Consider the following 16,357-nt stretch of genomic DNA (forward strand, 5'->3'; position numbering starts at 1 on the left):
ATATTCTGTGTAACTAATTTTTTTTTTTTTTTTTATTATTACCTTGTTCAACCTTGACAAATTTTTGTATGTTCATATAATTTAGCGATAAAAGAAAGGAATAATTAAAAACAACAATTATACATAGTATAAGTTTTTTGATTTATTTTATATGTACTTTTATGCAGATAAAGAAAAGATCATAACTTATTTGTTGGTGACTACAAATTTAATAATATCAATCACAATATATTCTGCTGGTGATCAAAAAATATTTTTTTTATGCAAATTTGTTTATAAACTTGCAGAGAGAGTAGAATTTTTAATTTGATTTTGGTTAAAAGAATACCTTGGTATTCAGTATTATATAATATACTTTTTTTTTTTGTTAAAACTGAAAAAAAAAATGTTAAAATTGAATTTTGATATGGTATAAGTAAATAAGTTATAACTTGTGCAAAAAAAATATCTTCATATCATATTTTATTTGACTTTTTTGAAGTCTCTATTCTAAGTATATGCTTAATTTTAGTTCGGAGCTTGGCCACTTAGGTATACTTATCATTTCCAGTTGTAAAAATCAATACTTTCATTATTTATGTAATATAGTTTTTGTTTTACTAAATTAATATTATATAATAAAACATTTCTCATAGAGTAATCTATGATCAGAACTTAAACTAAACAATAACAGTTTTTGAAGAATTGAGAATACTAAAATTGAAATATAGTAAAAATAACTTACCCAAATACAAACACCGTTTTTGTACTTATTTTAAAGTTTCAATTTGATTGAGTGAACCAAGAAGAAAGTAAGGACTAGGGTTACTAGATTTTAAAATCTTTAAATCGAAAATTGTATGATTTTTTTATTGTGCAATACCATTGATTATAGAATAGTTCATCCTATCAATCGTAATACTTTTTGGTAATAAATGTATACCTATCTTTTTTTTTTATTTCATGGTGTTTTATAGACATAGTAACATCGGAAGTTTTAATTACCTATTTAAGCGTATTGGCACTTCAAGAATTTACGATTAAAACCAAAAAATTTAAATATAATTACAGGTGTATGACATACAGGTAGTTATTCAAATTATTATTATGTATAGGAGGCACCTACCTCTATTTTCATGTAGCTACGCGGTATTACTACGACCAAGTTCTGCGCGTGATATTTTGTTTTTCCCCTCTCGTCAGTGCGACTCGTGAACTGGTCCAAACACCTGACACTATATATTATGCACCTACTATTAACGGCGGCCATAAAATAATAATAATAATAGTAATAGTAAAAAAAAAGTCGAATTCAAAATGAAAATTAGGTACATGCACACCATAACGACGTGCATACGTGTTTGCATTCGCGCTGAACATGTTTTACATAAAGTTGTACATTTTTGTTTGTGTTTTATTGTTTACCGTAGTGTTACCGTTATCGTCTGCCAAGTAAGAGTTTTGACATATTTTTTCGCTGTTTTTTTTTTTTTTTTTTTTAATTCAGCCACGTTACGTAGGTATACTGTTAACATAAAATTATAACATAGGCATTACATAGCACAATAAATATACTATCACACACCATTCGCACTAACCTCTAGATTTATGTGGTACTGTTGCAAATTTCGTTGTCCGACTTGCATTTTGTTGAAATTTTTCTTTTTGAAAAATTACATAAAGCTTCTGAATATCGAAATCAATAATTGACGACATCACAAGTCATGAATGAAAATGTGTGCATCATCGTGAGTTTTTCGAGTGCGTTATAAAATTGCTCCTACTCAATGTTTCAAGTGTGCCGCAAGAAAACAAATTATATTTTTAAATTATCCAAGTACGTCCCTGTTCGTTTAGAGTTTCCCGAATGCGTTCAGAAATTAATATTACACAATGTTTGGAGAGCGCCCCAAGAAAAAAACATTTTGATTTTTGAAGTTACCCGGGGTGGCGGGGTGCATTATATGAGGAGGTAAACTGGCTTATACCTCAAAGATGTTTAGTTATTATTTATTTAATTATCTTGGTTCACAACCATTACCTAAATGTAGGGTGGGTGTACTAATATTTTATAATGTTAATAATATAATATTTATATTTTTATATTATTTATTGGTTTTTGGTTGATTTTTCAATGCCATAATCTCACATACCTAATTGAATCTAGTTCGGTTTGGTATTTTTTTAAAATTTTTTTTTTTTCAATGAATTTAGGTTATTTCTCGTTACCCTGTCTAATTTTTTTAGATACCTACCTAAAGATTAGAAGTTTGAATCATATTCTTTGCATTTATTTAAATTTGTCATATTATTTTAATATTGGGATATAGGTAGTGCAAATGTAAATTGCCTATTTATTTATTTTATAAAAAGTAATATTATAGATACCCACCTGCAGTCACCATTATAATTAAATTTATAGTATACATATTATCAGCGATAACATTACGGACGCACTAGGGAATAATTGACATATCCGAATATACCAAAATTATCGTCGATATTATGGAGGACGAATTGGGCGATGTAAAGGGTAGGTACGATGTAGATAACGGGGACACGCTCGGGCAACGTCTGTGAGTTTATAGTATTATCACTTACCTAGGTAGGTATCTATTATAACTAATCATAATTATTACACGTTATCGTGTATCCAGGTGTATAATATGTACTGTTAAATAGTTGGATACCTCATACTTATACCTACCTATCTTTATATCTTTATTGCCGAAGTCCGAAATATTATACTTACCTACGGGCTATGAGGTAATATGTTATAATTATTTATATTTACAAAAATGTCTTTTTTTTTTTTTATTGTTTTAAGAAAATTAAAATCTGTGAAACGTTACACAGCAAATAATTATGATAATAAAAGTACAACAGTGACATGAAAACTTGAATAGGAAGTGGCCCCCACTGGCCACACCTATAACAAAAATGTCTACTTACTTTTGTTTTTGTAGGTCATCATTATTATTATATTGGAGAAGGCTTTAAACGCTTTAGTTTAGATTAAAAGCCACTCACGAAATATTATTAATATTGTGGTTACTGGTTAGTGGTTTGGTGTTTGACTTAATAAAATCTATAGTGTAGGTACAAATATTTTAACATTTTAAGAATCCAACGATTTGGTAGATATTACATATTTTTACTTTTCAATTTAAATTAGGCACATCAATAATTTAATAAATAACACATCTCAATAAAATTATCTCATAATACGTTTAACATACTTCCAGTATAAATTCCAGTAGGAAATTAACTAGGCACCTATATCTTACGCGTTTTTGTTCATTTCTAGCTTTATTTTAAAATGCTTTATTTATTGTGTATTTTAAGAACCGAAGACTAAAATAGATAGGTACTTATCATACAGACATAATATGCATATTATTTTATGATATATATTAGTAAGCTTAACAGTATACTCACTTACGCGTAATAATATATATATATATATATATAGGTCATAGGACACGGGAACTCGGTAATGAATACAGTCGTTAGTTGTTAAATTATATTATATTATTGTATTAGTATACTCGTAATTACGATGTGTATTTTTTGGCCACTGTTTTCTTTTGTTTAATCTTACAAAAATGCAGCCGGACAGGGTTTCGTTAACGATGTGTCGTTTACGTATTGGCGCAGATTAGATGAAAGGTTCTCGGTTAATTTTGATTTTCTATTATTATATTCTGCATAATCTGTGCCCGAAAAATACATATGCATTTTTATTATTTGTTCTCAGTGTTTTAACCTATATATTATTAGTATTATGTTTGACAAATGACAGAAAACGTTATGACTTATAAATACCTGTAAGCTTTAATGTATGCGTAGTGTAGGTACCAACTAATATAGTGTGAACCTATAGCATTTTTTGTCAAAACCAAATTTCTTGTTTTTTATAAAGACAAGCGAACGTTTGATATAGTTTAAGAATGGATATTTATGTTTTAGATTCTGAATGATAAATGTATTAGTTTTACAATGTGTTTATTTATTTGTGCGTCTACGTAGGTACTAGAATACTAGATTTATAGTGGAACACTTGAAACAATGCTTTGATTTTTAATTTCAGTAGGTATCGTTTTTGGTAAGAAAATTAATGTATTTACTCGTAGTTGGTACTTTTAAAAGATCCAAATAAAAATTCCCAGTTTTCATTAAAATATTGGGAAAAGCAAATTAGGGAAAGGCTTAACCTAACTGTAGTTTACGACGAAATCGATTTTCGTGTTTTGTTTAAAATAAATTACTAACCGTAGATACTTAAAAGTTTAGTCAAATGTTTATATCAGAATTTTCTTTACACGATATAATTATATCATTGGATATTTTTGAGTTATTTATAGACATTGATATTTTTTTATTCCTTTTCTATAAATATCAATAACATTTTTTTGTTCTGTTTAAAAGTTTGAAAATATACATATAATACAAGGTTTCATATGAGATGTTACTATAACTATCTTAAAATATTTTTGATAAATAGAAAGTTTTATAAGCATTTGATTTCCAAATTCAGACAAAGTTTGTCAAAATCATGAAAATTTATAAATTATTTTATTTCTGTTAGAAATATATTTTATATTCAATTTTTCAACTAAGTCTTGAAAATTAAATAAAATATTTCTCATAAATTGTTTATTATAATTTTAATATATTTACACAACTTTTTTTTTATAGACATTTTAAATTCAAATTTTGATGAAATTAGATATTTAAATGAAGAATCAAATATACAGATGAAATATCTTTTGCTAGTTTTGATATTACTAATTGTGATAATATTACTAATAACTAATATTTCACAATATCAGATGCAAGTCAACATTTTTTATGTTCAAATGACGTAGAAACATCAAAAATCCGGCTCCAAAAAATCTCAAATCTCAAATAGTAAATACTATTATAAAAAAAATTTGGAACACAGCTATAGCTAGTATACTTAACTATAGTTTATAGGAATTGTATTTTGGAATCTACTTGTATGCTTTATGGTTTTTGAATATACATAATGTATTATATCTAATTAAAAACTAATTAAACTTCATAACTACCAATAATATAAGTAGTACATTATAATAAAAACTTACGATTTTTAATTGACCACTTTCATCTAATTAACAATATTAATTTGTTCTTTTGATTTATGTGATTATTAGTCATATTTTCAATGAGTTGTTTTGTTAAAATGATCTTTTTTTATTTTTATTTTTTTCAAACTATCTATTTATACTTCATATAGGTAGTATCTACTTGCATAAATTTATGTAATTGTGTCTCGGCAGCTGTTGTAGTACAATTTACAACAAATATTTAGTTAGATTACAAACGAGGTACCTCCGCTAAAACTTCTCAAAAAAATAGTTAAATTTTATAAAACATAAAAGTTATGTATCTAATTGTACTTATAAGTTATATGAATAATTCTGGTAAGTAATAGCTACTTAGGTATTTCATACAATATGAATTCTCATGCTGAGAAATAAAAATTGTTTTCAAATTATTGAAAAATATCTATTTTATGAAAAGTTCACCATATTGTTAAATAAATGTTAATTTCAAAAGAGTTGGCAAAAATTATTATCTTGTACATACTTATCGTGTGAAAATTATATTATTGACGTTATGGGTACAAGGTATGTTTTATGATTTTTTTCGATAGACAATTAGAATTCAGTAAGAGGTTTAAGGAGTGGTATTTCTCGTTATTACAAGGTTTTATGTTTGTAAAGTTTTGTTATTTTGTTTCAACCGTATTTTACATAAAATGTTTATAATTTATATTTACTGTTTAGGACAAACAAAACTTGCGAAGTAGAGTACAACGACGAAGTGTCGTCATCGGAGAAAATACTCCGATGGTTGACTGATTCGTGTCGATATGACAAAACAGTAGCCCCAGGAAAACTCGTTGCGCACAATCCAATCGTTGTATTCACTAGGATTCATGTGTATCATTTAACTTCTGTGTACCCGCGTAATCTGGTACGTTATATTTTGACGTTTAGAACTTCAGATAATATTATATAGATTTTATACATCGAATAATCAACACATTTTCGTGAGTATGTTTGAGTTAAACCATAATATATACAATATAGGTATATTGGACGTAGGTACTAGGTATAGTATATATTATTATATTTGGAATATTTAGATACAAAACCTGCAGCGCATTTCGGTAAATCGATTCATCACATTTATATTTACGTATATCAGGCGTAATCTGGTTTAGTATTTTTTTTTGAGGTAGTTAATTACAATTATAAGTATTGATCTAGTGTTTTTTAGTTAGAAATCTGCTTCAGCATTTGTGATTTGTTAATTTTGAAATAGTATATGGTGTTTACAAAGATTATCTAACTATACCTATATATTAATATAATATGCTAGAGTGCTAGACCTAAGTTCTCTCTCATAATGCTTTATTTTATTGTAGTGATTTATACTGTGTAAATAAAGTATAACTTATAAGTTCTTATTCGTTTCATCAAAAAAAATTTAGTTTATTATAAGTTTTTTGTTGCAGGTTTTGCAATTTATGCTAAAAAAATAGTTATTCATAGCCATAACATTATAACAGTCATAGCATTCGATACCTATATACATAATTAATAATAATAAATACATTCATGCTTTAAATTGGATTAATAGGACTTCAAAGTGAGGATATTGTTGCAATTCCGATGGCGAGACGTTCGATTGGCATTTGAAAATTTAGTACTGATGGACTCTTCTGAAGTGGTGTGCCAAAAGGGAGTATTGGAGCGGATATGGATACCGAACGTGTACATTACCAATGAGAAACACTCATTGACAGTAGCCGACATGACCGAAGACCTGATGGTCACCGTGTTACCGGACGGAACTGTGATGTTATCGGTTAGGTGTGGTAGCTATAGTTAGGTTGTTGGCAATTTATTTTTACTTTAGTATTATATTATTACGCTTATTGTTAAACACGTGCATTCGGTATCCGTGGTTTACCCGTGCCGTGTTTTAGGTTGAAGACATCCGTTTTTTGTTGGATGAAGCTAGGCAGATTCCCATTCGACCGCCAACAGTGTCACTTGATCATGGAAACTTGTAAGAGTATAATATTATAACACCACGTGTAATCTGTTATGTTATGATATTCGTATGTCGTATATAACATATTATTATCTATTATGTTTATACGCATGTTTAAAACGCAAATTTGACGGGGATATCATGTTATATTTTTTATGTGTTAGGTATATATAATATATTCCATAGAAGATTTAATGGTTGGGGTTTTATTAGTAATATCGTTTACTGCTTCGGGTCCTATTGGTTTTAACTTATCTCCTGTAATATTAGTAATCGCGCGCGCAAATGGAATTTCTTTAAAAAAAATTGAGTGATATGTGAAAGTTGTTTAATTTTATCTTAAGTTTGTACCAATATAAACATTTTAGAACTATCTTTACGTCGCCTCAACGCTGATTATAGTTTCATTTTTTTTTTGTTTTTGATTTTTTTTATTGGTTTCCTGGACGTTCCTTTCATCCTCTTTATAGTATTATTTACCATTTTCTTTTCCTACTCTACAATAATGTGGGTAATACAAACGTAATAAATGTTAAAAATTAATTTAATTTGGATAATTAAAAAAATATAGCGTTACATCGTTACATGCATATTAACATAGTGGTTAACAATTTATGTTAATAAAACTCAAATTATGTATTATTTATTTAACAAATTTAATTTTAGACTTTTTTTATAAAAAAGCTTGGTATAGTTTATTAATTTATTATGCCTGCTTTATTATGCGTTATGTGACGCTTGAGCATATCGTGCATACTACGAGTATAATATACCTATTGTATATTATGAAATATGAATCGGCTGTGACAAGCTTTTTTGCAGGGAGGTACGACACCTCACAATTGGTGCTTAAATGGGAAGTCGAATCGCCAGTCACCGCAGCCCTAAATGATAACTCGTGGGTTCCTTACTTGACAGAATATAAATTGCTGAAAATAATACCGCACAGCTCCGAACATTATGTCGAACCAATTTCTTTAGACCCAACTTCTAGTAAGTGGCTATATAGTTAAATAAGTATTTATACCTAAATAAATATTTATACATCTGTATTATTTATTCATTATGATTTATGTATACTATTAAATGGGGTTTGTGAACGATGTTGTCAAGTAATGACGTCAGTTCAAACTCGGTAACTATCTACCTATCAATTTCTAGAAAAATTAACCATTGTAAAATCAACCTGATAGTTGTAAGATAGTAAAAATATATATACCTACTGCTAAATATAACTAAAAAATATGACTACGATCTACCATCCACCCGTTTTTAATTTTTCTGAGTATTTAGTTACACACAATTTTTAAATCATAAATGTTTGATTTGAGATAATACCCTATGAAAAATATATCCAGTAGGCAGTATTTAAAAAAATTATATTCACGTATTGACGCTCAGTCATAAAATTGGTCAAGTATAGCTAAAGGTCCAAAATCATACTATGATACAATTACATATTCACTTAGCTATAATTTAGAAAATACAGTATATTGTACAATTAATGTACAATGAATGTATGGTTCATCGTATCGTATTATACTACAAAGCCTAAAATCTTGTATGTATAATATATTTATACATATATTACCTATATAAATGTATATGAATTGTTAGTTAACCAAGCAGAATTGTCTCGTTACAGCTTACCGTTACACGTCGTTGACGTTAACGTTCCTATTAGCCAGGGAGTACGGATTCTATATCATGGACTATTATATGCCGGGTATATTGTTGGTGACGATTTCGTGGGTGTCGTTTTGGATGGCACCCGACGCGACGCCCGCACGTGTTGCAATCGGTACGTTATAATAAAATAATAAAAAAAATCTCATAAATTTTATTAAAACGGTGACCTGACCGTGGTAACGGATAAACGCACAAAGTCAAAGGATGTGTTTTTAGCATCGTACACCACGGGGGTAGGGGTATTCACTATACTGATCGGCGGCCACCACCATTGGTTTTTTTTAACCCTATCATAAATGACAGAGATCGATGTTTGAAAGGGTTAATCATTTCAATCAAGGTAAAGTGATAATATTTGTGTTAAAATAGAATCAAAAATAAAAAACAAACTTAACGTATACGGATACACTGCTGCAATGCTGTGCTACAACTGTCAGTATAAACACAAAACTTTGTAGGTAAATTGCCATCACTGTGGTAGTTATGTGTCATGCGAGTCATATGCTGTGTTTACACATTAATGTTACCTGCAATTTTATTCTGTTAACGAAAAAATAATTTTATTGTAGTCTGCAGCTAGTTGGTACGATATCCATAATATTTACTATAAACTAGGTAGTTGGCCAACGATGTATGTATTTCATAGATATATATATATAATACAATAATTGCAAGTTATTGTAGGTTTTAGATAGTGTATTATTTGATGTTCATTTACTTATAACAATATTGTATAATTAATATGAAATAAATAAACAAATATTTTTTTATGTATGAGAGTAAAAAAGCACTCTTATAGAGTTTCAGTGGACAATATTCTTTTTATAAGTCTCTTCTCCATTATACTATTTACTGTTAGAAAATTACCGTATAAGTTACTGTGTATTTTACTTTTGTGTATATATCATATATACGTATATGCTTATAAAATTATTAACTATGCCATTTTGGTTATAATATTGCAGGTACAAGTACAATGCTCACATACTTCCAGTTGGGTATTGACACAGGCTCCAAGTTACCCAATGTGTCATATATTAGATCCAACGACTTGTGGTTTATCGTGTGCACTGCGTTCATATTCCTTTCGTTGGCCGAATTTGCATTTGTCAATACAATATGGCGTTACGGGTGAGTGTATGATGTACATCTGTGTATTGTTAGCTGAGCAGTGAGCACAGACTTTTTCAGAAGAGGCATGAATATTTTTAAGAAAATTTAAGATTTAGATATTTATTAAAGAAAATCAGTATGGGCAGTGACTTAATTTTGAATAGGTGATGACGAGGAACTTCAATCTAGTGACATTTTAAGGAACAAAACTATTTTATCATGCTTATAACCTTTATTTTTATTATTTTTATTAAATTAATATTTTAAGGTATTAGGTGTAGTCTAATCGAAAGTATCCTTTGGATTATCATGAATAGCAACATAATAGTATAAGACATTTTGATTACAAGCTACATATTTTATTGAAAAATTGTGTTTTCAAAGTACAAAATAATATGAAGAACATTGTATAAAGATACAGGCATAATGTTTTTGAAGACGGATGTGATATCTACGTTTACTGCGGCCACTTCCAATTGTTTCCTTAAGTTAAACTTAAATAAAAAATTCCGTAAATTGAATGTAAAAACCTACACAGAGCATGGCGCACATTGGGTGTGAATTTAGGGGGTGCTGGAATAATTTACAGTAAACAGTTCCGTGGGGGGCTTTGCCCCCCACACCCCCTAATACCATAATAAACTGCGTTCTAATAATTTTTAATTATTACAATTAATATTAAAATGTATTTATATTTATATATATATAATAATAATAATAATATCTAATCACTAATTAATTTTAAACAAGATTTAATTTTCTGTTAGATAATGCAAATTTTTATTATATGATTGCTGTTAATGTTCAACGTTTAGACGAAAACTGGAACGTGCAATTCCAACCCAATGAATCACACTAATTTTCAAGTGATTGATAAAATACTGAAATAAATTTTACAGAAAACTGGGGGGTGCTAAGCACCCCCAAGCACCCCCCTATGTGCGCCTATGACACAGAGTATAGATCAAATTGAGAAATGTTTTAGCTTATAATTAGGAGTTGAAGCATATAATTGTGGTGATCGTTGTGCTACGAACAATCCACGTAGTCAACATCTTTTAAATACAAAAACTGCATTATAAATTGCAAAAATCAATATCTATATCCTATATTTTTACGCATGCATTGCAGTGTAGTCGTGTAGATACAAATCGTGTAATATGCAGCATATAAATATCAATATAGTTTCACTGTTACTTGGGTTTTACGTGTAATAAAGTATAGTTGTGATTGCATTTCTTCTTTTAACGAAAGAAATGCCGTGCGCATGTTTATGAAACATATATATATTGGGTCTTTAGATAAATTAGTTGTATTATAGATGTAGGATTTATATATATATTATATACATAATACAAGGCAGATAATATGGTACTGTATCAAATATTAGGTATCTATTAATAAAATATAAAATATTGAAACTACGAGAAAGAAGCAATGAAAATTTGTTATCATTATTTTTTTCAGGTGTCATCCCGTTAAGTTGAAAAGTAAATCCAACAAACAAATGTTTAAGTCATCGATCAAAGCGAGCAAAATGTCCAAGGGAATAGTCAATAATGACCAACCGCAACAAACTGTCGCAGCTGGTGGTTTATTTCTCGACGGAAAAAGATTACAAAGCAATGTAAAGTATAAACCTATTGGATACGCTATAGTATATAAACTATTCATATAACACAAATACATTTTTCTCCTTGTAAAATAATAAAGTCTATAGATACATATTTTAGTATAGTAGGTAGGTCCCGTCGAGTTGTTCTTTATTATTGAAATCGCCACTTGGGCACGTGGCTTACTTTTGTGTACCTACAATATTGTTATAATATTATGCTAGCATGTGATGTTGGAAAGATTTCCAGATGGGTTGTGACTGTAAGTGACACAAGTTTTCTTAAAAATACGCCTATGGAGCATCTAATTGGTTTTCCATTGTTCGAGATTGCAGCTGTGCCATACATAATATATTACGTCATACGAATAGGTAGAACCTTAGAGGTATACGCACAGCTGCATAGGTATGAATGTATTATAAATTTATATAATATGTATATAAAGTGTGATTCACCAGACATACTCACCCTATTATTTCTTCAATAATGCAGTTATTTAAAACCTGCAGATTTTTAGAATTTTTAATCATACTATAAGTTCATATTTTCAAACTTTTAAGATGTTAAAGTATTGTATGGTAATATAAACTTCTATTTTTAAAATAAAAACTGCTCTTGCCTACTAAAAATTATCTAATGGATGATTTTTCTGAATATGTTGACTTATCAGAATTTGAACGAGAAGTTTTTGAGTTATTTAACTTACTATACTTAAGGATAATATAAGTCCATGATAATGGGGTTGGAAAAAATAAGGGATATGGTGGTTTTAAAAATGTTAGTAATATTAGTCAATAATTTTTTAACATTTATGATTTTTAAAATTTGTTCAAGCATAATAATATAAATATTACATGTTTTTACATTTTTGTTAAATCATTTTTTAGGATTTGAATTTTTAGTAATAACATTTAAATAATTAAGAAATTATTTTTTTGGATTTTGAATTATGTATAAAAACATTATTTACATAATAATTTATAATAAAAAGGAAGGGGTTCAAATTAAAAAAAAATAAAAGTTTGTACTGCTATAGAACACTTTTTAAGTAATATAAAAATCTCAAGAGTTTGAATATATGATTTTTAAATGTAATTAAAAATTCAAAAAATTAAAATTTTAATAAATTTAATTTTAAAGGAATAAAGGGGGGTTGATAAAATTTAGTAAATTACTCTGTATATATATATATATATAACGTTGATATAGATGGAATTTTTTATACTATAATATATTATATACTTGTAACTGAAGTGTGCAAAGATTTGCTAACAACGTTAAAATAAGAATAATAATTGTTTTCTAAAAACACGAGTGTGTATTTTTCATTTTATAAAATAAAATAAGTTAAGTCATAATGAAATAACTGAAAATTCTTTAATATATTTCTTTTAAATATTAATTAGTATACTTTAAAAATTTAAGGTTTATTTGACATTTCTATATTTTCTATTTTACTAAGGTTTTGTTGAAATAATAAACTGTCGTGTATCGGTGTGTAGAATATTGTACAATAATTTAAAAACGTCATTTATCGATTTTATTACTTATTATTTATTAATTAGTAGGTAGATATAAATATATACAAATATAATAATAGTAAAACCCATAAATATTCGTATATTCTTATAAGAACACTCGGTTATAGTTGCAACACTAGGTTAGGTACTAGTTGCCTTTAAAGAAATTGTAGGTACATTCAGTTATAGGATACAAATTACTTTGGAAATTTTATCTTATTATAAGTTACAGTTACAGTAACTAATAATTATTTTTAAAGTCACATAAATTACACTTCAAGTAATAAGTTACTTAATTAAAGATTAAACAATTATAAACAATGTTTCTTTCTTCAAGTAAATAATTACATTGCTAAATATATTTTGCTTGTATGAGGAGACTGAAAGGGTAATGAAAATATACTTAATGTAAATTATAACTTTTTAAGTAATTATTAAAATTTAAAAGTGTGTTAACATTAAAATGCATTACAACTACTTTTCGCTCGTTTCTATGCTTTTATAGCCTTTATTCTAGGTTATCGCTGTATTGCTGCCAATATTTCTTAGAGGTACAACTAGTTGACGCTCTCAATCTATCCGTATCAATCTTACTCCGCGTCCCAGCCTTACAGTCTACCTAACAATAAGGAACCTTTTCCACGCTCTAATGTTCTATTAAACTCCACCTCGTATGGTAACAAATTAACAATTAGCAATATTATTCTATAAATATTACATTGAATACTCTGCAAGTTTAACAAATTATTTTAGTTTTTCATCAATTTTAATTAAACTTCATTTAATGAAGGTATTCCTCTATTCATGGGTTTGTTATTTTAATCTAAATTTTATCTTATACACTGTGGTCTGTGACTATGTCACTCAGCATAATTATATTACCTATTTGTTAAAAATTTTACGATTTGTCAAAGACGAGAAATAAAATAAATAAAACATTAAATTAAAAATCATAATATAAAATTATGTTAACACGAATAAGTAATGTGGGTAACACATTTACACATCTACAGTACATTTATTTGCTAATATTACAAATTCTTTATGTTATAAAATAATACATTTATCATTAAAAACAATGTGTTAGTTCTTTTTTTTTTTTCATAATCGCTCCATCCACACTGAATAAAACTTCTATTACTGGAATAGGCAATAAATACTTTTATTCAAATACGTTACAATACTAGTATTTAATAGTAGTTATTATATAAAATAACATTTATTGAGATCGAATGAATCTATTCAAACTTTAAATAGGTAATAAATATAGTGATATTGATATTAAAAAAAAAAAAAAAAAAAGATTATTGTATTAATGTTCATTATCTTTCTATATAAAATATTTCAATTGCAAAAAATTATATTTACTTTTATCGTTCAATTATTATATTTTTAAATGTATAACTTAAGATATTTACTTACATTAGACAGTATTTCTTTAAAGTCATGATAGAAATTGTGATTAGTTATATTTTAATGTTATTTTAAAATTACGTAGGTACCTACCTAACTGATTACTCGTTATAAATGTAGCTAGGTTAAATAACTTTTATATATGCAGCTGATAACTGGCTAAGCCCAACCTTGTATATTGTACATTTCAACATTTGTACCAACAATATACAAACTATATATTAGATAAATTATTATTATTAAGGTAAAATGATGGGTGTGACTATGATAATATTTCAGTTTCTATAAAGATTAAAGATCCTGTACATTTAATTATAAGTGTAACTATATCATGTATATATAGTTTTCAAGACTATAAAGTATTAGGTAGCTGGTAGTATATACATATGTTTACATATTATATGACATTTATTTAATGACTGTATGTCTATATGTTATATAATAATGTTATAGTTTACAGGTTCTGCAATGGTTAGGTACATCTATAGTACCTATTTTAGATATATTTATTATATACTTATTACAGTGGCATAGATACACATAAAAAAGCGCTCCTAAAACAAAATATTTTTTCACCCCTAAAAATTATTTAGGCTTCAAGGCAACTGCCCCTGTATTGCTTGCGGTAGCTATGTCACTGATTACTGATCTAGGTACCTATTACTTAACTATACCTATCTAATTTTACTATGATGACGTATGTTTATTTTAATTATCATTATTATTTTTTTTTTTTATTTGTCGTTCGTCATCACTTTTTGATAAAAAAAAAAAAAAATACTTTGATAATAATTTTAATGATAGGCACATTATAATTTTTAATTCATAGGAGACATTTCATGGTTCGACCATAGGAATTGACCTCAAGGGAAAAATTATAAAACGGAATAGATACTTAACTACTTTGCACTCTCGGTTCCTTCTGATATAGTGCACTAGGTGTCTATAAATGTGTCACAAAATAAAGCTACTATTAATATGAATATAAATTAAATTAAATTGTATTCGCATAAGTCATAGTAATACATTATACGATTTATACGGCTTGAAGCGCGTGTAACTTAAATCTCCCATTAATGTAGGTACTCGTATAAACATTACGGTAATACGACTTAATCTAATAATTTTAATATCTATATAATATTACACTTTAACTAATGGTTGGTAAATTATGTTAAGGGTACGACAGAATTGAACGCAGAACTGCCTTATACGATGGAAATGAAAGCGATGGGCAAGGTAAAATTCAAGGTATCTGAAGAATCAGCACGTCAATTACATGGTGGCTTAACAACTACGGCCCAACAGATTTCGATTTGGATCGACGAGAAAAGTAGAATTGTGTTCCCAGCGTCGTTCATTTTATTCAACGCAGTATATTGGAGCTTATTGTGGGTTTAACGAAATTTCGACGACCTATGGAAGTGATTTTACGAACATACTACACGTTCAACTTAACTTTCAAGGGAAAATTCGGTGGGTATATCGGTAATTTACTATCTGCAATATTCTATGAAGGATAAAAAATGTAACATTTGGTATACTGTATATCGTATACGTGTAATTTAAAATAGTATTACCTTTGTTTAAATGTAAATATAGCTAAATACAAAATTTAATCGTCGCCTATGAACTAAAAAATATAATGTGCTTGTGGATTTTTAATACCATGAATATATTTATTACTTTTTTAAATGGTTTATGAATCATTCATGTTTAGACTTCTTGCATATTATTTTGCTATGTTATTAAAATATTATTAATGCTCAATTAAAGTAATACCTAACCTATACATTCTTTCTTTTGGTCATAGGAAAGAAATAATTTAGGTGGTACTATTATTAAATAGTAGTAAATTTATATTATATTTGAACTTCTATTATTTATAAGAACTAGAAATGCCAACCTATAAATAGAAAAAATAAGATGATTGAAATCAGT

At 27.6% G+C, this 16,357-nt stretch overlaps 1 protein-coding gene across 1 annotated transcript; it reads left to right on the forward strand.

The window, feature by feature from the left end:
* The first annotated feature begins 1,272 nt into the window (after positions 1-1,272).
* On the forward strand, positions 1,273-16,036 carry LOC112596694 (glycine receptor subunit alpha-4-like). The gene is made up of 9 exons (XM_025342463.1): positions 1,273-1,431; positions 5,793-5,982; positions 6,652-6,884; positions 7,001-7,083; positions 7,891-8,061; positions 8,714-8,869; positions 9,723-9,888; positions 11,338-11,497; positions 15,596-16,036. Exons 1-9 carry the CDS (start codon positions 1,358-1,360, stop codon positions 15,815-15,817), a joined length of 1,455 nt encoding a protein of 484 aa, XP_025198248.1. The 5' UTR covers positions 1,273-1,357; the 3' UTR covers positions 15,818-16,036.
* The last annotated feature ends 321 nt before the right edge of the window (positions 16,037-16,357 follow it).

The sequence above is a fragment of the Melanaphis sacchari genome, unplaced genomic scaffold (genome assembly GCF_002803265.2).
Source record: "Melanaphis sacchari strain LSU unplaced genomic scaffold, SCAv2.0 Contig33_pilon_pilon, whole genome shotgun sequence".
NCBI classification, from domain to species: domain Eukaryota; kingdom Metazoa; phylum Arthropoda; class Insecta; order Hemiptera; family Aphididae; genus Melanaphis; species Melanaphis sacchari.

What these genes read in the sequence shown, in the direction of transcription:
- LOC112596694 (XM_025342463.1), top strand. Translation starts at nt 1,358, where the DNA reads ATGTTTTACATAAAGTTGTACATTTTTGTTTGTGTTTTATTGTTTACC. An exon ending in GCCCGCACGTGTTGCAATCG is followed by an intron (nt 8,870 to 9,722) that starts GTACGTTATAAT and finishes ATAATATTGCAG; the next exon opens with GTACAAGTACAATGCTCACA. An exon ending in GAAAAAGATTACAAAGCAAT is followed by an intron (nt 11,498 to 15,595) that starts GTAAAGTATAAA and finishes AATTATGTTAAG; the next exon opens with GGTACGACAGAATTGAACGC.